Source organism: Haliotis rufescens, unplaced genomic scaffold (assembly GCF_023055435.1).
Source record: "Haliotis rufescens isolate VD_foot unplaced genomic scaffold, xgHalRufe1.0.p SCAF_10, whole genome shotgun sequence".
In the NCBI taxonomy this organism is placed as follows: Eukaryota; Metazoa; Mollusca; class Gastropoda; order Lepetellida; family Haliotidae; genus Haliotis; species Haliotis rufescens.
Window position 1 is genome coordinate 14,372,839 of NW_025963780.1, and position 24,397 is coordinate 14,397,235.

Genomic DNA, 24,397 nt, shown 5'->3' on the forward strand with positions numbered 1-24,397 from the left:
TCCATCTGTTCACGACAATCACATCTACTATTGGATGTCCAAATGTTGTGGATGTTCCCCAGCAGCTTGTCGCAAGCTGTAAATCACTGTCGGGTGTTGAGATTTACCTTGTGTGTGTATGTATGTCCCATCAAAACACTGCCAGACGTTCGTTCATTTTCCATAAACCCACTGCCTATAAATCATTGCAAAGTAGACACACTAACTATCGAAATAATAACATTTGTAGAGTCTCACAGCCTCTGCGCTTGTATAAAGGCAACAATGAAACTCACAAATAACAACAAACTAACGCGACGCAACCTCAAACGCGGCCAAACAAACACAGTCATTCTCCTCCAGCTTGCGGGGTGCAGGGGTGGGGGCTGGGTAGGCAAGGTGGGGATTGTATGCACATTAATATAACACTGCAAATAGTCGGTCCCAGAGTGCACTAGTTATCTCACTGAATGAAAGTTAATGAAGAATCTGAGTGCGGTAGGTCGCATCCCAGGTGCCTTTCGGCCTCACTGATTCCGGCTGACCTTGGGCTATGTTGAACAGACTGTACCTTGTTCAATGTGGACGGCCGAGTGACGGTGTTTTTCGTGTAGGTCAGTAGGGAAGCAGGTAAATAAGTCTCCTGCTGGTACGGCCATCTGCTCTTTACCGTAGTTCTCCATGTCAGCTGTAGACAGCGTGTGTGCTCTGTCAAGTAAGATTGTAATTGTGACGAACAAATACGAAATGTGTCACCGTATTCTTGTGTATCGTGTTTATGTAGATATCTAATCATATATTTGAGTCGTTCAGTGGTCGATAGTGAATGGCCCGTATCATTTCAATAATATCCTTTCTCAATCAGTCAGATACCTATAGATTCTATCATTCACCCCGACCACGAGTCAATTATTCAATCAACAAGTTACAAATCAAAACTTAAATTCAGACCCATATCTGATTCCCCACATCTGTGTCTGTCTACCAACACCTGTGTCTGTCTACCAACACCTGTGTCTGTCTACCAACATCTGTGTCTATCTACCCACATCTGTGTCTGTCTACCAACACCTGTGTCTGTCTACCAACACCTGTGTCTGTCTACCAACATCTGTGTCTATCTACCCACATCTGTGTCTGTCTACCAACACCTGTGTCTGTCTACCAACACCTGTGTCTGTCTACCAACATCTGTGTCTGTCTACCAACATCTGTGTCTATCTACCCACATCTGTGTCTGTCTATCCACACCTGTGTCTGTCTACCTACATCAGTGTCTGTCTACCCACACCTGTGTCTGTCTACCCACACCTGTGTCTGTCTACCCACACCTGTGTCTGTCTACCCACACCTGTGTCTGTCTACCCACATCTGTGTCTGTCTACCCACATCTGTGTCGGTCTACCCACACCTGTGTCTGTCTACCAACATCTGTGTCTGTCTACCCACATCTGTGTCGGTCTACCCACACCTGTGTCTGTCTACCAACATCTGTGTCGGTCTACCCACATCGGTGTCTATCTACCCACACCTGTGTCTGTCTACCCACACCTGTATCGGTCTACCCACATCTGTGTCTATCTACCAACATCTTTGTCTGTCTACCCATATCAGTGTCTATCTACCAACATCTGTGTCCGTCTACCCATATCGGTGTCTGTCTACCCACACCTGTATCGGTCTACCCACATCTGTGTCTATCTACCAACATCTGTGTCTGTCTACCCACATCGCTGTCTGTCTACCCACACCCGTGTCTGTCTACCCACACCCGTGTCTGTCTACCCACACCTGTATCGGTCTACCCACATCTGTGTCTATCTACCAACATCTGTGTCTGTCTACCCACATCGCTGTCTGTCTACCCACACCCGTGTCTGTCTACCCACACCCGTGTCTGTCTACCCACACCTGTGTCGGTCTACCCACACCTGTGTCGGTCTACCCACATCGCTGTCTGTCTACCCACACCTGTGTCTGTCTACCCACATCGCTGTCTGTCTACCCACACCTGTGTCTGTCTACCCACATCGCTGTCTGTCTACCCACACCTGTGTTGGTCTACCCACATCTGTGTATATCTACCCACATCTGTGTCTGTCTACCCACATCTGTGTCTGTCTACCTACATCAGTGTCTGTCTACCCACACCCCTGTCTGTCCACCCACACCCCTGTCAGTTTACCCACATCTGTCTCTGTCTACCAACACCCTTGTCAGTCTACTCACATCAGTGTCTGTCTAGCCACACCCCTGTTTGTCTACCCACACCCCTGTCAGTTCACCAACATCTGTCTCTGTCTACCAACACCCTTGTCAGTCTACCCACATCTCTGTCTGTCTACCCACATCTATGTCTGTCTAGCCACACCCCTGTCTGTCCACCCACACCTCTGTCAGTTTACCCACATCTGTCTCTGTCTACCAACACCCTTATCAGTCTGGCCACATCTCTGTCTGTCTACCCACATCTGTGTCTGTCTACCCACTTCTGTGTCTGTCTACCTACATCAGTGTCTGTCTACCCACACCCCTGTCTGTCTACCAACATCTCTATCTGTCTACCCACATCTGTGTCTGTCTACCCACTTCTGTGTCTGTCTACCCACATATGTGTCTGTCTACCCACATCGGTGTCTGTCTACCCACACCCCTGTCTGTCTACCCACATATGTGTCTGTCTACCCACATCGGTGTCTGTCTACCCACACCCCTGTCTGTCTACCCACACCCCTGTCTGTCTACCCACATATGTGTCTGTCTACCCACATCGGTGTCTGTCTACCCACACCCCTATCTGTCTACCCACACCCCTGTCTGTCTACCCACATCTCTATCTGTCTACCCACATCTGTGTCTGTCTACCCACATCTGTGTCTGTCTACCCACATCTCTATCTGTCTACTCACATCAGTGTCTGTCTACCCACATCTCTATCTGTCTACCCACATCTGTGTCTGTCTACCCACATCAGTGTCTGTCTACCCACATCTCTATCCGTCTACCCACATATGTGTCTGTCTACCCACATTAGTGTCTGTCTACCCACACCCCTGTCTGTCTACCCACATCTGTGTCTGTCTACCCACACCCCTGTCTGTCTACCCACATCTCTATCTGTCTACTCACATCAGTGTCTGTCTACCCACATCTCTATCTGTCTACCCACATCTGTGTCTGTCTACCCACATCAGTGTCTGTCTACCCACATCTCTATCCGTCTACCCACATATGTGTCTGTCTACCTACATTAGTGTCTGTCTACCCACACCCCTGTCTGTCTACCCACATCTGTGTCTGTCTACCCACACCCCTGTCTGTTTACCCACATCTGTGTCTGTCTACCCACATCTGTGTCTGTCTACCCACATCTCTATCTGTCTACTCACATCAGTGTCTGTCTACCCACTTCTGTATCTGTCTACCCACATATGTGTCTGTCTACCCACACCCCTGTCTGTCTACCCACATCTCTATCTGTCTACCCACATCTGTGTCTGTCTACCCACATCAGTGTCGGTCTACCCACATCTGTGTTTGTCTACCCACATCTGTGTCCGTCTACTCACATCAGTGTCCGTCTACCTACATAAGTGTCTGTCTACCCACATCTGTGTCTGTCTACCCACATCAGTGTCTTTCTACTCACATCAGTGTCTGTCTACTCACATCAGTGTCTGTCTACTCACATCTGTGTCTGTCTAACTGCCATGACTGTTTGTCTACCCACACCTGTGTCTCTCAACTCACATCTGTGTCTGTCTACCGACATCAGTGTCTGTCCACCCACATCTGTGTCTGTCTACCCACATCTGTTTCTGTCTGCCCACATCAGTATCTGTCTACCCACCACCAGTGCCTGTCTACCCATATCCCAGTCTTTCTACCATCATCCCTGTCAGTCTACCCACCATCCGCGGATGTCTACTCATCATCTGTATCAGTCTTCCTTCCATCCGTGTCTGTTCATTTTAACAATCACAATAACAGTTGTTCGAGCTGGTCGGGGAAAAGAAAGTATCTCTGAAGCAGATACAACACGTGTTCGGCCTGTATCTAGTGGGTACAGTGTATTCAGTATTTATTTATTACACGCAATACGGTTTAATGTGATGCCCGATGACTTAAATATGGCGCTAAGGGGCATTAACCGAGGAATCAGGACGTCTATTTACAATGTTCCAACATTAACATTATGATCCTATCGTGATGGTGGTATTGTCATGTAAAGATGTGGGTCACTTTCACAGTGAGGCCATAAATTAAGCATGCCTAAAATGGAGGATCGAGCTGTTTCATATCCAGATGTGCATATAACTGGCTGACACTCGTCGTCTCTACCAATATAACGCTTGACAATCACCGAAGCTTTATGACTTAATCAAAGATGTGAAACTGTTTAATAATTTGTCTCTGCAGATGACTGGCTGGGAATGACAAATGCTGAATGATACGTCCCTTTATATACATAGTCCCAGCTAGTCACCTGCTTGTATAGACACTGTCTTGGACATAGTGTATGTGTACCATAGTCCCAGCTAGTCACCTGCTTGTATAGACACTGTCTTGGACATAGTGTATGTGTACCATAGTCCCATCTAGTCACCTGCTTGTATAGACACTGTCTTGGACATAGTGTATGTGTACCATAGTCCCAGCTAGTCACCTGCTTGTATAGACACTGTCTTGGACATAGTGTATGTGTACCATTCGTTCGATATTACTCGTGGGGAAAAGTGTGTTTCTGAACGTGTATTATTTCATTGCAAACACTCACATGTTAACAATTCTTGTACCATCTCCTTTGACACATCTATGAAAGCTAGATATCAAACGCGTTCTTCAGCTGTTCACGTGTATCTATATAGCATATCCCCATGTGAGGTTCACGTAGATATATGTAGCATTTTTCTATGTTAGGTTGTTCACGGAGATATATATGGCATTTCTCTGTGTGAGATTGTTCACGTAGATCTATATAGCATTTCTCGTTGTGAGGTTCACGTAGATATATGCAGCATTTCTCTGTGTTAGGTTGTTCACGTTGCTCTATAAAGCATTTCTTTTGGTGTGAGGTTGCTCACTGGGATATATATATATATATATATATATATATATATATATATATATATATATATATATATATATATATATATATATATATACCCTTTCTCGGTGTGAGATTAACGTAGATATATGTAGCATTTCTCTGTGTGAGGTTCTTCACGGAGGTATTTATCATATATATCTCATTCAGATTGTTCACGTAGATATATGTAGCATTTCTGTGTAAGGGTAAACGTAGATCTATATATAATTTCCCTGTGTGAGGTTGTTCATGTAGATATATATAGCATTTCTCCACCTTAGGTTATTACCGTAGATAAAAAGCATTGCTCTGTGTGAGGTTCTTCACGGAGATATATAAAGCATTTCTCGTTGTGAGGTTTTTCATGTACAAATATGTAGCATTTCTTTGTTATTCACATAGATCTATTTTTGCATTTCCCTGTGTGAGGTTGTTCACGGAGATATATATATATATATATAACATTTCTCTGTGTGGCGTTGTTAACGTAGATATATGTTGCGGTTCTGTGTGAGCTTGTTCACGTAGATCTATATAGCATATCCCTGTGATGCTGTCTACGTAGATATATGTAGCATTTCTGTGTGAGCTTGTTCACGTAGATCCATATAGCATATCCCTGTGATGCTGTCTACGTAGATATATGTTGCATTTCTGTGTGAGCTTGTTCACGTAGATCTATAAAGCATATCCCTGTGATGCTGTCTACGTAGATATATGTAGCATTTCTGTGTGAGCTTGTTCACGTAGATCTATATAGCATATCCCTGTGATGCTGTCTACGTAGATATATGTTGCATTTCTGTGTGAGCTTGTTCATGTAGATCTATATAGCATATCCCTGTGATGCTGTCTACGTAGATATATGTTGCATTTCTGTGTGAGCTTGTTCACGTAGATATATAAAGCATATCCCTGTGATGCTGTCTACGTAGATATATGTTGCATTTATGTGTGAGCTTGTTCACGTAGATCTATATAGCATATCCCTGTGATGCTGTCTACGTAGATATATGTTGCATTTCTGTGTGAGCTTGTTCACGTAGATCTATATAGCATATCCCTGTGATGCTGTCTACGTAGATATATGTAGCATTTCTGTGTGAGCTTGTTCACGTAGATCTATATAGCATATCCCCATGTGAGGTTCACGTAGATATATGTAGCATTTTTCTATGTTAGGTTGTTCACGGAGATATATATGGCATTTCTCGTTGTGAGGTTCACGTAGATATATGCAGCATTTCTCTGTGTTAGGTTGTTCACGTTGCTCTATAAAGCATTTCTTTTGGTGTGAGGTTGCTCACTGGGATATATATATATATATATATATATATATATATATATATATATATATATATATATATATATATATATATACCCTTTCTCGGTGTGAGATTAACGTAGATATATGTAGCATTTCTCTGTGTGAGGTTCTTCACGGAGGTATTTATCATATATATCTCATTCAGATTGTTCACGTAGATATATGTAGCATTTCTGTGTAAGGGTAAACGTAGATCTATATATAATTTCCCTGTGTGAGGTTGTTCATGTAGATATATATAGCATTTCTCCACCTTAGGTTATTACCGTAGATAAAAAGCATTGCTCTGTGTGAGGTTCTTCACGGAGATATATAAAGCATTTCTCGTTGTGAGGTTTTTCATGTACAAATATGTAGCATTTCTTTGTTATTCACATAGATCTATTTTTGCATTTCCCTGTGTGAGGTTGTTCACGGAGATATATATATATATATATAACATTTCTCTGTGTGGCGTTGTTAACGTAGATATATGTTGCGTTTCTGTGTGAGCTTGTTCACGTAGATCTATATAGCATATCCCTGTGATGCTGTCTACGTAGATATATGTTGCATTTCTGTGTGAGCTTGTTCACGTAGATCTATATAGCATATCCCTGTGATGCTGTCTACGTAGATATATGTTGCATTTCTGTGTGAGCTTGTTCACGTAGATCTATAAAGCATATCCCTGTGATGCTGTCTACGTAGATATATGTAGCATTTATGTGTGAGCTTGTTCACGTAGATCTATATAGCATATCCCTGTGATGCTGTCTACGTAGATATATGTTGCATTTCTGTGTGAGCTTGTTCACGTAGATCTATATAGCATATCCCTGTGATGCTGTCTACGTAGATATATGTTGCATTTCTGTGTGAGCTTGTTCACGTAGATATATATAGCATATCCCTGTGATGCTGTCTACGTAGATATATGTAGCATTTATGTGTGAGCTTGTTCACGTAGATCTATATAGCATATCCCTGTGATGCTGTCTACGTAGATATATGTTGCATTTCTGTGTGAGCTTGTTCACGTAGATCTATATAGCATATCCCTGTGATGCTGTCTACGTAGATATATGTAGCATTTCTGTGTGAGCTTGTTCACGTAGATCTATATAGCATATCCCCATGTGAGGTTCACGTAGATATATGTAGCATTTTTCTATGTTAGGTTGTTCACGGAGATATATATGGCATTTCTCTGTGTGAGATTGTTCACGTAGATCTATATAGCATTTCTCGTTGTGAGGTTCACGTAGATATATGCAGCATTTCTCTGTGTTAGGTTGTTCACGTTGCTCTCTAAAGCATTTCTTTTTGTGTGAGGTTGCTCACTGGTATATATATATATATATATATATATCCTTTCTCGGTGTGAAATTAACGTAGATATATGTAGCATTTCTCTGTGTGAGGTTCTTCACGGAGGTATTTTTCATATATATCTCATTCAGATTGTTCACGTAGATATATGTAGCATTTCTGTGTAAGGGTAAACGTAGATCTATATATAATTTCCCTGTGTGAGGTTGTTCATGTAGATATATGTAGCATTTCTCCACCTTAGGTTATTACCGTAGATAAAAAGCATTTCTCTGTGTGAGGTTCTTCACGGAGATATATAAAGCATTTCTCGTTGTGAGGTTTTTCATGTACAAATATGTAGCATTTCTTTGTTATTCACATAGATCTATTTTTGCATTTCCCTGTGTGAGGTTGTTCACGGAGATATATATATATATATATATAACATTTCTCTGTGTGGGGTTGTTAACGTAGATAAATGTTGCATTTCTGTGTGAGCTTGTTCACGTAGATCTATATAGCATATCCCTGTGATGCTGTCTACGTAGATATATGTTGCATTTCTGTGTGAGCTTGTTCACGTAGATATATATAGCATATCCCTGTGATGCTGTCTACGTAGATATATGTAGCATTTATGTGTGAGCTTGTTCACGTAGATCTATATAGCATATCCCTGTGATGCTGTCTACGTAGATATATGTTGCATTTCTCCATCTGAGGTTATTAACGTATCTATGAAAGCATTTCTCTGTATGAGGTTGTTCACGTAGATCTATAAAGCATTTCCCTGCGTGAGGTTGTTCACGTAGCTGTATATAGCATTTTTTTCTGTGTGAGGTTGTTCACGTAGACATATATAGCATTTCTCTTTGTGAGGTTGTTCTCGTAGGTACGAGGGGCGTTCAATAAGTTTTGCAACTTGGGCATTTGTGTTTACACAAACAATGTCAACTTGTTGCAGGTGTGACACTTGTCATAACATCAGGTTGACATGTGTCATAACAAGTTCCAGACACAACAAGTTAGATGTGATGGCTTCATTACCTAAGGGTGGTCACAATCATGGATTCTCTCAAACATGAACCACGCGCTGTAATAAAGTTCCTTACATGCTCCGGTTCAAATGTCGAGAATTGCACGGGCCGTTAGATATGAACCTAGACTTTGCCCCATATTTCAAAATTCCAAACATTTGTTCTCCAAATTAAGGAAGCAACCCTAAAAAGCCCCACCTAGGTTGCCTCACGAAATACGCATATGTCGGAAAGCGCACGTTAAATTCCTATTAAGTAAGTTGATGAACAAATGGAATAAGTGTATTGAGGTGAATGGAGGATATATTTAAAAAAATAAAAGTGCAAAAGATATTCTGCGACTTGGTCTTATATTGAAGTTGCAAAAGTTATTGGACGCCCCTCGTAAATATAGAATCTCTCTGTGTGATTTAGGACATCCACATCTGGGGTTGACCTTCTTTCATACAGCATCATTATCTTGTATTAACCTGCTTCATGTTTACAACATACTTATGTTTAGACGATCTGCTACTTGTATACAACATGCTTGTGTTGGGTTTACTTGCTACTTGTGTACAACATGCATATTTTGGGTTGACCTGCTACTTGTATACAACATGCTTATGTTGGGTTGACCTGCTACTTGTGTACAACATGCATATTTCAGGTTGACCTGCTACTTGTGTACAACATGCATATTTTCGGTTGACCTGCTACTTGTGTACAACATGCTGATGTTGGGTTGACCTGCTACTTGTATACAATATGCTTATGTTGGGTTGACCTGCTACTTGTGTACAACATGCATATTTTAGGTTGACCTGCTACAACATGCTTATGTTGGGTTGACCTGCTACTTGTGTACAACATGCTTATGTTGGGTTGACCTGCTACTTGTGTACAACATGCATATTTTGGGTTGACCTGCTACTTGTGTACAACATGCTTATGTTGGGTTGACCTGCTACTTGGGTACAACATGCATATTTTGGGTTGACCAGCTACTTGTGTACAACATGCTTATGTTGGGTTCACCTGCTACTTGTGTACAACATGCTTATGTTGGGTTGACCTGCTACTTGTGTACAACATGCTTATGTTGGGTTGACCTGCTACTTGTGTACAACATGCATATTTTGGGTTGACCTGCTACTTGTATACAACATGCTGATGTTGGGTTCACCTGCTACTTGTATACAACATGCTTATGTTGGGTTGACCTGCTACTTGTATACAACATGCTGATGTTGGGTTCACCTGCTACTTGTATACAACATGCTTATGTTGGGTTGACCTGCTACTTGTATACAACATGCTTGTGTTGGGTTGACCTGCTACTTGTGTACAACATGCATATTTTGGGTTGACCAGCTACTTGTGTACAACATGCTTATGTTGCGTTCACCTGCTACTTGTGTACAACATGCATATTTCTAGTTGACCTGCTACTTGTATACAACGTGCTTATGTTGGGTTGACCTGCTACTTGTGGACAATATGCTTATGTTGGGTTGACCTGCTACTTGTATACAACATGCTTATGTTGGGTTGACCTGCTACTTGTGTATACAACGTGCTTATGTTGGGTTGACCTGCTACTTGTATACAACGTGTTTATGTTGGGTTGACCTGCTACTTGTGGACAATATGCATATTTTGGGTTGACCTGCTACTTGTGTACAACATGCTTATGTTGGGTTGACCTGCTACTTGTGTACAACATGCATATTTTAGGTTGACCTGCTAACTTGTGTACAACGTGCTTATGTTGGGTTGATCTGCTACTTGTGTACAACATGCTTATGTTGGGTGGACCTGCTACTTCTGTAAAACATAATTATTTTGGTTTGACCTGCTACTTGTGTACAACATGCTTATGTTGGGTTCACCTGCTACTTGTGTACAACATGCTGATGTTGGGTTGACCTGCTACTTGTGTACAACATGCTTATGTTGGGTTGACCTGCTACTTGTGTACAACAAGCATATTTTAGGTTGACCTGCTACTTGTGTACAACATGCATATTTTAGGTTGACCTGCTACAACATGCTTATGTTGGGTTGACCTGCTACTTGTGTACAACATGCTTATGTTGGGTTGACCTGCTACTTGTGTACAACATGCTTATGTTGGGTTGACCTGCTACTTGTGTACAACATGCTTATGTTGGGTTGACCTGCTACTTGTGTACAACATGCTTATGTTGGGTTGACCTGCTACTTGTGTACAACATGCATATTTTGGGTTGACCTGCTACTTGTATACAACATGCTGATGTTGGGTTCACCTGCTACTTGTATACAACATGCTTATGTTGGGTTGACCTGCTACTTGTATACAACATGCTGATGTTGGGTTCACCTGCTACTTGTATACAACATGCTTATGTTGGGTTGACCTGCTACTTGTATACAACATGCTTGTGTTGGGTTGACCTGCTACTTGTGTACAACATGCATATTTTGGGTTGACCAGCTACTTGTGTACAACATGCTTATGTTGCGTTCACCTGCTACTTGTGTACAACATGCATATTTCTAGTTGACCTGCTACTTGTATACAACGTGCTTATGTTGGGTTGACCTGCTACTTGTGGACAATATGCTTATGTTGGGTTGACCTGCTACTTGTATACAACATGCTTATGTTGGGTTGACCTGCTACTTGTGTATACAACGTGCTTATGTTGGGTTGACCTGCTACTTGTATACAACGTGTTTATGTTGGGTTGACCTGCTACTTGTGGACAATATGCATATTTTGGGTTGACCTGCTACTTGTGTACAACATGCTTATGTTGGGTTGACCTGCTACTTGTGTACAACATGCATATTTTAGGTTGACCTGCTAACTTGTGTACAACGTGCTTATGTTGGGTTGATCTGCTACTTGTGTACAACATGCTTATGTTGGGTGGACCTGCTACTTCTGTAAAACATAATTATTTTGGTTTGACCTGCTACTTGTGTACAACATGCTTATGTTGGGTTCACCTGCTACTTGTGTACAACATGCTGATGTTGGGTTGACCTGCTACTTGTGTACAACATGCTTATGTTGGGTTGACCTGCTACTTGTGTACAACAAGCATATTTTAGGTTGACCTGCTACTTGTGTACAACATGCATATTTTAGGTTGACCTGCTACAACATGCTTATGTTGGGTTGACCTGCTACTTGTGTACAACATGCTTATGTTGGGTTGACCTGCTACTTGTGTACAACATGCATATTTTGGGTTGACCTGCTACTTGTGTACAACATGCTTATGTTGGGTTGACCTGCTACTTGTGTACAACATGCTTATGTTGGGTTGACCTGCTACTTGTGTACAACATGCATATTTTGGGTTGACCTGCTACTTGTATACAACATGCTGATGTTGGGTTCACCTGCTACTTGTATACAACATGCTTATGTTGGGTTGACCTGCTACTTGTATACAACATGCTGATGTTGGGTTCACCTGCTACTTGTATACAACATGCTTATGTTGGGTTGACCTGCTACTTGTATACAACATGCTTGTGTTGGGTTGACCTGCTACTTGTGTACAACATGCATATTTTGGGTTGACCAGCTACTTGTGTACAACATGCTTATGTTGCGTTCACCTGCTACTTGTGTACAACATGCATATTTCTAGTTGACCTGCTACTTGTATACAACGTGCTTATGTTGGGTTGACCTGCTACTTGTGGACAATATGCTTATGTTGGGTTGACCTGCTACTTGTATACAACATGCTTATGTTGGGTTGACCTGCTACTTGTGTATACAACGTGCTTATGTTGGGTTGACCTGCTACTTGTATACAACGTGTTTATGTTGGGTTGACCTGCTACTTGTGGACAATATGCATATTTTGGGTTGACCTGCTACTTGTGTACAACATGCTTATGTTGGGTTGACCTGCTACTTGTGTACAACATGCATATTTTAGGTTGACCTGCTAACTTGTGTACAACGTGCTTATGTTGGGTTGATCTGCTACTTGTGTACAACATGCTTATGTTGGGTGGACCTGCTACTTCTGTAAAACATAATTATTTTGGTTTGACCTGCTACTTGTGTACAACATGCTTATGTTGGGTTCACCTGCTACTTGTGTACAACATGCTGATGTTGGGTTGACCTGCTACTTGTGTACAACATGCTTATGTTGGGTTGACCTGCTACTTGTGTACAACAAGCATATTTTAGGTTGACCTGCTACTTGTGTACAACATGCTTATGTTGGGTTCACCTGCTACTTGTGTACAACATGCTTATGTTTGGTTGACCTGCTACTTGTGTAAAACATATTTTTTTTGGTTTGACCTGCTATTTGTGTACAACATGCTCATGTTGAGTTGACCTGCTACTTGTATACAACAATCTTATTTTGGGTTTACCTGCTACTTGTATACAACATGCATATTTGGGGTTGACCTGCTACGTCTGTACAACATGCTTATGTTGGGCTGACCTGTGTTGTCATGTATGTGGAGGGGCAGATAGATATACTTGCTGACCTGTGCTGTCATGTATGTGTAGGGGCAGATAGATATACTTGCTTACCTGTGTTGTCATGTATTTGTAGGGGCAGATAGATATACTTGCTGAACTGTGCTGTCATGTATTTGTAGGGACAGATAGATATACTTGCTGACCTGTGCTGTCATGTATGTGGAGGTACAGATAGATATACTTGCTGACCTGTGTTGTCATGTATTTGTAGGGACAGATAGATATACTTGCTGACCTGTGCTGTCATGTATGTGGAGGTACAGATAGATATACTTGCTGACCTGTGCTGTCATGTATGTGGAGGGGCAGATAGATATACGTGCTGAACTGTGCTGTCATGTATTTAGAGGGGCAGATAGATAAACTTGCTGACCTGTGCTGTCATGCATGTGGAGGGGCAGATAGATATACCTACTGACCTGTGTTGTCATGTATTTGTAGGGGCAGATAGATATACTTGCTGACCTGTGTTGTCATGTATGTGGAGGTACAGATAGATATACGTGCTGAACTGTGCTGTCATGTATTTAGAGGGGCAGATAGATAAACTTGCTGACCTGTGCTGTCATGCATGTGGAGGGACAGATAGATATACGTGCTGACCTGTGTTGTCATGTATGTGGAGGTACAGATAGATATACGTGCTGAACTGTGCTGTCATGTATGTGGAGGGACAGATAGATATACTTGCTGACCTGTGCTGTCATGTATGTGTAGGGGCAGATAGATATACTTGCTGACCTGTGCTGTCATGTATGTGGAGGGACAGATAGATATACTTGCTGACCTGTGCTGTCATGTATTTGTAGGGGCAGATAGATATACTTGCTGACATGTGCTGTCATGTATGTGGAGGGGCAGATAGATATACTTGCTGACCTGTGTTGTCATGTATGTGGAGGGGAAATTAGATATACTTGCTGACCTGTGCTGTCATGTATGTGGAGGGACAGATAGATATACTTGCTGACCTGTGCTGTCATGTATGTGGAGGGACAGATAGATATACTTGCTGACCTGTGCTGTCATGTATGTGGAGGGACAGATAGATATACTTGCTGACCTGTGCTGTCATGTATGTGGAGGGGCAGATAGATATACTTGCTGATCTGTGTTGTCATGTATGTGGAGGGGCAGATAGATATACTTGCTGACCTGTGTTGTCATGTATGTGGAGGTACAGATAGATATACTTGCTGACCTGTGTTGTCATGTATGTGGAGGGGCAGATAGATATACTTGCTGATCTGTGTTGTCATGTATGTGGAGGTACAGATAGATATACTTGCTGACCTGTGCTGTCATGTATGTGGAGGTACAGATAGATATACTTGCTGACCTGTGCTGTCATGTATGTGGAGGTACAGATAGATATACTTGCTGACCTGTGCTGTCATGTATGTGGAGGGACAGATAGATATACTTGCTGACCTGTGCTGTCATGTATGTGGAGGGGCAGATAGATATACTTGCTGATCTGTGTTGTCATGTATGTGGAGGGGCAGATAGATATACTTGCTGACCTGTGTTGTCATGTATGTGGAGGGACAGATAGATATACTTGCTGACCTGTGCTGTCATGTATGTGGAGGTACAGATAGATATACTTGCTGACCTGTGTTGTCATGTATGTGGAGGTACAGATAGATATACTTGCTGACCTGTGTTGTCATGTATGTGGAGGGGCAGATAGATATACTTGCTGACCTGTGCTGTCATGTATGTGGAGGTACAGATAGATATACTTGCTTACCTGTGTTGTCATGTATGTGGAGGGGCAGATAGATATACTTGCTGATCTGTGTTGTCATGTATGTGGAGGGGCAGATAGATATACTTTCTCAGGGGAAGTGATTTATTGGATTTACCTTTGTGAACACTAATCTGGTTCAAAGATTTGTTTAAATATTAGATAAATGTTTTTTGAATATGTTTACGTGTGCATTTGGTGTTGAAACGAACCATTCACGTGAACAGCTCGGATAACTTTCATAAGAATTTCTAAAAGTTTTCCTCATTTTCTGAATTGTGCAGGTCTCGTGTGGCAAAAAGGACCATTGTTATATCTTGTTATACAAACTTCGATACGCATGGGATATTACTTCCATCCGATGCCATAGCTCGCCCATTAACTTTCAATACATGTCGTTTTACGTGACTGGTTCAACTTTGCAACACTGCAATCTGCACAAACACGACAGTACCTTTAACACTCCACTCCACCGGCCCCCTGAGTGCGTGTGACGTCACAGCCAACTCAGGTCAACTCAATTCTGTTTGATGATGCTTCGAGTGGTTTGAACAGTTTGTTTTAAACTATTATATATAGAAATTAACACACGAACTGCGAAGATTGACGTTTATGACTTTTTCGACCGACTATCTAATCAGAAGGGACATAAATGAATCAATTCTAACATTCATTTCAAGAACGAAAAGAATGTGAAAATCCAACACTTCCAAAATCCTCACTAAATTCAACCTATTGCTTCGTTCATGTAACAATATTAGTTTATGACGACACGTCATGCTGTTTTGCTCTCAAAAATGCAGCAAAGTGACGTCTTACACTCGACTCTACCTCAGTTTTGAATCAGTTGGTAAGATTACCGTGGTTACCAACTGAAATGCTTTTATGATTTTAAGATAGAGTGAATTGAAAATCATATCATATACGTTTAGTTGTATGTCCTTCTGGTGACTAGTGGCCTAGTGGAAGAGCGGAGAGCGGAAGGTCTAGGCTTCGATCCCCGGCCGCGTCATTAATAAGGCGTAAAAATATGGTACTTTTTGCTACCTTGCCTTGCCGTTAAGGTGCGAAAACAAGAACTGGTCGGCACGTAGTCAGTATACTGTGTCTGAGTGGGGCATCCATGATGGTATCTCAGAGGGCTAGCACTATAAAATATGTATACGGTCGGACTAGTACAAGCAGCCACACACATACGCACACACACATACGTTCATGCACGTCGCTATATAAGTGCAATAATCGTGGACGGGACGTTGCACCCCTTTTCACCTCACCTCACCTCTCGTGACTTTGAACGTCTAGCGTGTGTGAGAATAGCATTTCCCCCGAAGACTTACTACTTAATTGTTGAAGACTTGAAACAACAATGTTGAAGACTGACTACTACATTTTTAAAGACTTACTTCAACATTGTTGAAGACATACTACAGCACTGGTGCACACTTACTACTACATTGTTGAAGACTTACTACTACATTGTTGAAGACTTACTACTACATTATTGAAGACTTACTACTACTTTATTGAAGACTTACTACTACATTGTTGAAGACTTGCTACAGCACTGTTGCACACTTACGACGCCATTGTTGAAGACTTACTACAGCCTTGTTTAAGATTAACAACAGCATTGTCGCACACTTACGACGGCACTGTTGAAGACTTACTACATCATTGTTGCACACCTATGACGACATTGTTGCAGACATACTACAGCATTGTTGCACACTTACGACGACATTGTTGAGGACTTACTACAGCATTGTTGAAGACTTACTACTTCATTGTTGAAGACTTACTAGAGCATTTTTTAGCACTTACGACGAAATTGTTGAAGACTTACTACAGCTTTGTTGCACACTTACGACAACATTGCTGAAGACTTGCTACAGAACTGTTGCACACTTACGACGACATTGTTGAAGACATACTACAGCATTGTCGCACACTTACGACGACATTGTTGAAGACTTACTATTACATTGTTGAAGACTTACTACAGCATGGTTGCACACTTACTACAACAGTGTTGAAGACTTACTACAGCATTGTTGCACACTTAAGACGACATTGTTGAAAACTTACTACAACATTGTTGAAGACTTACAACAACATTGTTGAAGACATACTGCAGCATAGTTGCACACTTACGACGCCATTGTTGAAGACCTACTACAGCCTTGTTGAAGACTAACAACAGCATTGTCTCACACTTACGACGGCACTGTTGAAGACTTACTACATCATTGTTGCACACCTATGACGACATTGTTGAAGACTTACTACAGCATTGTCGCACACTTACGACGACATTGTTGAAGACTTACTATTACATTGTTGAAGACTTACTACAGCATGGTTGCACACTTACTACAACAGTGTTGAAGACTTACTACAGCATTGTTGCACACTTACGACGACATTGTTGAAAACTTACTACAACATTGTTGAAGACTTACAACAACATTGTTGAAGACATACTGCAGCATAGTTGCACACTTACGACGCCATTGTTGAAGACCTACTACAGCCTTGTTGAAGACTAACAACAGCATTGTCTCACACTTACGACGGCACTGTTGAAGACTTACTACATCATTGTTGCACACCTATGACGACATTGTTGAAGACTTACTACAGCATTGTCGCACACTTACGACGACATTGTTGAAGACTTACTATTACATTGTTGAAGACTTACTACAGCATGGTTGCACACTTACTACAACAGTGTTGAAGACTTACTACAGCATTGTTGCACACTTACGACGACATTGTTGAAAACTTACTACAACATTGTTGAAGACTTACAACAACATTGTTGAAGACATACTGCAGCATAGTTGCACACTTACGACGCCATTGTTGAAGACCTACTACAGCCTTGTTGAAGACTAACAACAGCATTGTCTCACACTTACGACGGCACTGTTGAAGACTTACTACATCATTGTTGCACACCTATGACGACATTGTTGAAGACATACTACAGCATTGTTGCACACTTACGACGACATTGTTGAGGACTTACTACAGCACTGTTGAAGACTTACTACTTCATTGTTGAAGACTTACTACAGCATTTCTTAGCACTTACGACGAAATTGTTGAAGACTTACTACAGCTTTGTTGCACACTTCAGACGATATTGTTGAAGACTTAGTACAGCATTTTTAGCACTTACGACGACTTTGTTGATGACTTAGTACAGCATTGTTGCACACTAACGACATTATTGAAGACTTACAACAGCATTGTTGAAGACTTACGAGAGCTTTGTTGGACACTTACGACGACATTGTTGATGACTTAGTACAGCATTGTTGCACACTAACGACATTATTGAAGACTTACAACAGCATTGTTGAAGACTTACGACAGCTTTGTTGGACACTTACGACGACATTGTTGAAGACTTACGACAACATTGTTGAAGACTTACTGCTACATTGTTAAAAACTTACGACAACATTGTTGAAGACTTACTACTACATTGTTGAAAACTAACTACAACTTGTTTCACATTTGCGTCGACATTTTTGAATTGCCTCATGTGTTTTATTGTATCGACGGCTTTGTTTTTCAGGTTTAGTTTGACGTAACCAAAGTGAATCAAGAATAAAATGGACACTGTGAGTGTTGGGATCACATTTGCCACCTACCTGATAGCATCGTTTCTCATTGCCTTTGCCCCGACAAGCAACAGAGTGGAGGCCCTCAACATACCCCGCTACTTCAAGAACTGTAGTGACTGTCGGGGATCCCTGGGCAAGGACATCCAGCAACTTAAGAGGTTACAGCTTATACGCATGCGCCTTGAGACAGCTCTGAGAATTGGGAGACATGGCTCGCCCATGCAGTCGGATGGAATTCCCAGGAAACATAGTGTACCCCAACAAGCTGAGAAAGAGGAAATCATCACTTTCTCCCAAGCGATAGGTAGGAACTCAACGTTGTGTATGTAGCTGAAATTCATGTTGCACCAAAATATGGATATGGGATATATGTTGTCATAATTGCCTGAATCGTGACTGTATTACTAGTAATACCAACGACAATGAATCAGATATCTAATAATGTATAATCACGTTCTTCCTCGTCATATTATACTGTCTGCATTCCATAATGTAATAGGTAATAGTAAACTTTTAAAATATGTGCTACTTTTCAGGAAGGAAGGAAGATTCGAGCATACTGGAGTTCGTGCTAGATACAAGTAGGAAAAGAAAAGAGTTGGAAGTTCTCAGTGCAAATCTGTGGGTACTTGTGAAAAAACGCGGGAAAACTAAAAAGGGGAAGCGTATAGTACTAAAAGTATTTCAGTTGAAAGACAAGGGCCTTGTTCTCCTCACGTACCTCAGGACTAAAGTGAAAAAAACGAGATGGCAGAAGTTAAGTCTACCGATCAGCTTGATTCAGACTCTAGTGGAACCACCCCTCAGCACGCTGAAACTTCGTGTAGACTGTCGCAGATGTGGGCGAGAGGTCAAGCTCGTGCTACCTAGGAACAGAAATTGGGGCAAGCGCAGAAAAGCCAGGAGACCATCTCCCCGTGGTTTACGAACAAATACGCCGGCCAAAAGGAGGCCATTTTTGCATATATTCACACGGGTTAAATTCCATTCCTAATCAAAAGAATTACACAAAAGTTGATATATCCCTGGTTCATGTGACTAGTACGTGTCTGGATTTAGTAGACACGTAACACAGCTATTAGCAAATGTGACTTAGTCACAAAATAACTTTTACGTCTTAGCGTAATATTTGTCACGGATATTGGACGGTTTTCAAGTGTTAGTTTCGGCAGTCACAGCACGTGTGCAGACTGGGAATCTTAGTGACACCTGTCTGCTCTTCTTGCACATTTACAACGTGGAAACCTTGGCCTCCTACAGGGGACATTATTGATGCTTCACTGGCATTCACTTATTCACTATTTAAGTTATACTTATATCATACTTCCGCTTTGTGACATTCTCACTTTGTAGAGCTCCTGAGTTGTGTTTTAGTACGTACTCAGAAAAACTTGCTGAGTGCGTGTCAGAGTATAATCAGCATCAAATAGCAATTACATCTTAAGTGAAAATATGTTTGTTGACATGGAAGGCCTTCCAGCGTTGTAAATGGTAGGCGTGTTACTTTTATTGACCTTTTCAGGTTTAATTTTGAGTACATTTATATCAGCGTAATTGGGAATTTATTTGAGGAATAGTGCTTCTTGTAACAGGTATACACTCTTGGAGTGGAGGTTATCTTAATATCTTAATGTCGTAACGTCCTTTTTATGCACACGTGACGTAATACTCATATTGTATCATCCATGCCAAGTGCGTATTTGTCTCATCAATGTGTTCAAGCACGTGAAGGTCGTGTAAGATTACACTTTAGTCGCCGTTAGCGACGTGTTCAATGGACTGAACAACAGAAAAACGGAAATATGGTTTAGCGTTCACATTTCCAATCACTGTATGGATTCACATGTGCAGTTAGGGCGATACATTTGTCACGGCATTCACGGTGGAGCATCCCAGAGTTACCCTTCAGACGTGACCAATCAGTATTATGGAAATATACACATATTCATCATTCATATAGGTAATTCACTTAGTTTCCCGTTGATAATTGGTTTTTGTTCAGGTACACATTTCTCTCGAACACCGTAACACAGTGCTATGACACTAGAGGTAGGTGAGGGAGTTTGATTGTATGCTGCTTTGAACGTTATTTCAGTTATATGACGTTTTACCATTTTGATGAAACCCATAGGAATGGAATTGGTGTCAGTAAAACAAGATTCATCATCTGGACAATCGGATCTAGGATCGAACCCACGATGAAAGGATGTAAATCTGCTTAGTGAATTGCGACGTGACACCTACCCCGAGATAAGGTCGAACTGATACCGCACATACAACTAATAATGGATGTGAACTATTCAATATGACCTTTCCAAGGTTTGCTCCGTGGTGCTGATATTCGGCAGAGTGATTGTTTTCAACTGCTAATGTCATCGCTGATTAGAATGACCGCAACTACAGCCATATATAACACATCGAGTTTCGTACACATTCTTCCATATTTTACTGATATCAGGGTCTTGATTGGCAGGCAGAAGTGCGTAAAGAGCGACTTGCTACGTCTCATCATTTAGAATCCTGTTTCTGAGCAAAGTGACACACAACTATGTAACTGTTTGACAGAAGTGACACAAATCAATGTCTATAGCATGTGCAGTACACTTGAATGATGATGGCATTATATGATGTGCTTCCATCAACGGTATACTGTCTTTGCGTCAACACGTGAATTGCGAGGACATGTAGGTGAGCTGCTGTACCACTGGAGTCTTGTCAGTTACCGTTGGTCAATGGCGATAAATTCACTTTGAACGTGCCATATTATGCATAGTAGACATGTGTTAACAGTTATATTACGCAAGTTTGGTATGTTGAAACGATACAGGTTGCAACATTTTCTATTTTCAGCAGCTACGTATACCGCATGACTTGCATAACAATGCACCCATTGTGTGTAATAAATCATTCCATTGTCAGTTTCGCTTTTCATTTCAAAAACAAACAACTATCTGTCTAATTGTCTGTCTGTCTGTCTGTCTAGCTTTCTTCTCAAGGCACATATTCAGGGAGTACGAAGGTGGCATGCACTCCAAGACATACATATATGTTAATATATTCGGCCACATATCCAGTGAACACGTCAGTAGAAATCTATTCGGGCACACATACAGCGAACACGTTAGTGGACGTCCATCCGGGCACATATACAATGAACACGTCAGTAGAAGTTTCTTCGGGCTCGTATACAACATTCACGTCGCTGGAAATCTTTTCGGGCACATATACAACGATCACGTCGGTGAAAATCTATTCGGGCACATATACAGTGATACATATAAAGTGAAAATGTCATTGGGAGTAACAACACACAAACGACAACAGGTTTAAGGTCTTGTTCACTGACCTGGGACCATAATGTTCGGATACACTTACCTTTGGTGTCTTGTCGGAGAGGAAATCTTGTCGATAAGGAGTTGACAGGGATGATCGATTAATGTGGGAACATCTATCCTTCTGTCATCCCCTTTATGATATGGGTACTTAATAATGTGGCACAAGGGGTCTCCGGTTGTCTGGACCAGCTCGCAAGGGTTTATTGTGGTACGAAAAGCCAACCGTTGATAAAGAACTGAATATTAATATGTGGAAGGTTGTGACTAACGAAGCCCTAATGTATACTTGGACGTGTTGTGACAGATACGTGTGTCGTAGGACCAACCAGGCTGTCATCGTGTCAGGAAATGAACTTATCACCAACTTATCAACTCCTTTGGTCATGGGACCGGGGAAGATATATTGTTTTCTCTTTGACCTCATCACACGAGAGATGATCAGGTACTCCGACAACAGATGGCAGTAGAAGGGGCAGTAGTGATTGGAGGGACCTGTCATACGCATTGAACAACCCGCAGCTCCGGTCATTTTCCTCATGTGTATCGTGAATACATTAACCTCTAAAAACTGCAGAAGCCATACACTTTAAGAACACGTTAAAAGGTACAAAACTTCGGAGGGTGAAAATGAGTGACTACTATAACACTACGAGGTAGAACATGTGGCGTTACATGATAATGTAAGGAGGTAGAAAGACGGCTGTGTATACTACTATAACACTGCGAGGTAGAACATGTGGCGTTACATGATAATGTAAGGAGGCTGTAGAAAGACGGCTGTGTATACTACTATAACACTACGAGGTAGAAATTGTGGCGTTACATGATAATGTAAGGAGGCTGTAGAAAGACGGCCTTGTATACTACTATAACACTACTACGTACAACATGTGGCGTTACATGATAATGTAAGGCGGTAGAAAAACGGCTGTGTATACTACTATAACACTACGAGGTAGAACATGTGGCATTACATGATAATGTAAGGAGGCTGTAGAAAGACGGCCTTGTATACTACTTTAACACTAACAGGTAGAACATGTGGCGTTACCTGTTAATGTAAGACGGTGGAAAGACGGCCGTGTATACTACTATAACACTACTAGGTAGAACATGTGGCGTTACATGATAATGTAAGGAGGCTGTAGAAATACGGCCGTGTATACTACTATAACACTACGAGGTAGAACATGTGGCGTTACATGATAATGTAAGGAGGCTGTAGAAAGACGGCCTTGTATACTACTATAACACTACGAGGTAGAACATGTGGCGTTACATGATAATGTAAGGAGGCTGTAGAAAGACGGCCTTGTATACTACCATAACACTACGAGGTAGAACATGTGGCGTTACATCATAATGTAATGAGGCTGTAGAAATACGGCCGTGTATACTACTATAACACTACGAGGTAGAACATGTGGCGTTACATGATAATGTAAGGAGGCTGTAGAAAGACGGCCTTGTATACTACTATAACACTACGAGGTAGAAATTGTGGCGTTACATGATAATGTTAGGGGGCTGTAGAAAGACGGCCTTCTATACTACTATAACACTACGAGGTAGAACATGTGGCGTTACATGATAATGTTAGGAGGCTGTAGAAAGACGGCCTTGTATACTACCATAACACTACGAGGTAGAACATGTGGCGTTACATGATAATGTAAGGAGGCTGTAGAAAGACGGCCTTGTATACTACTATAACACTACGAGGAAGAACATGTGGTGTTACATGATAATGTAAGGAGGCTTTAGAAAGACGGCCTTGTATACTACTATCACACTACGAGGTAGAAAATCTGGCGTTACATGATAATGTAAGGAGGCTGTAGAAAGACAGCCTTGTATACTACTATAACACTACGAGGTAGAAATTGTGGCGTTACATGATAATGTAAGGAGACTGGAGAAAGACGGCCTTGTATACTACTATAACACTACGAGGTAGAACATGTGGCGTTACATGATAATGTAAGTAGGCTTTAGAAAGACGGCCTTTTATACTACTATCACACTACGAGGTAGAACATGTGGCGTTACATGATAATGTAAGGAGGTTGTAGAAAGACGACCGTGTATACTACTATAACACTACGAGGTAAAACATCTGGCGTTACATGATAATGTAAGGAGGCTGTAGAAAGACGGCCTTGTATACTACTATCACACTACGAGGTAGAACATCTGGCGTTACATGATAATGTAAGGAGGTTGTAGAAAGACGACCGTGTATACTACTATAACACTACGAGGTTAAACATCTGGCGTTACATGATAATGTAAGGAGGCTGTAGAAAGACGGCCGTGTATACTACTATAACACTACGAGGTAGAACATGTGGCGTTACATAATAATGTAAGGAGGCTGTAGAAAGACGGCCTTGTATACTACTATAACACTACTAGGTAGAACATGTGGCGTTACATGATAATGTAAGGCGGTTGTAG

General features: G+C 41.5%; 1 protein-coding gene across 3 annotated transcripts in view; it reads left to right on the forward strand.

Moving 5' to 3' along the window:
* LOC124112107 overlaps nt 1-21,523 on the forward strand; it is a 103,654-nt gene extending 82,131 nt beyond the window's left edge. For all 3 annotated transcript variants that reach the window (XM_048387098.1, XM_046472069.2, XM_046472068.2), the window contains exons 2-3: nt 18,557-18,909; nt 19,142-21,523. In XM_048387098.1, coding sequence (XP_048243055.1) covers nt 18,594-18,909; nt 19,142-19,599 — 774 coding nt within the window. In that variant the 5' untranslated portion in view covers nt 18,557-18,593 and the 3' untranslated portion in view covers nt 19,600-21,523. The remainder of the gene's footprint in view (nt 1-18,556; nt 18,910-19,141) is intronic.
* Nucleotides 21,524-24,397: the final 2,874 nt, after the last annotated feature.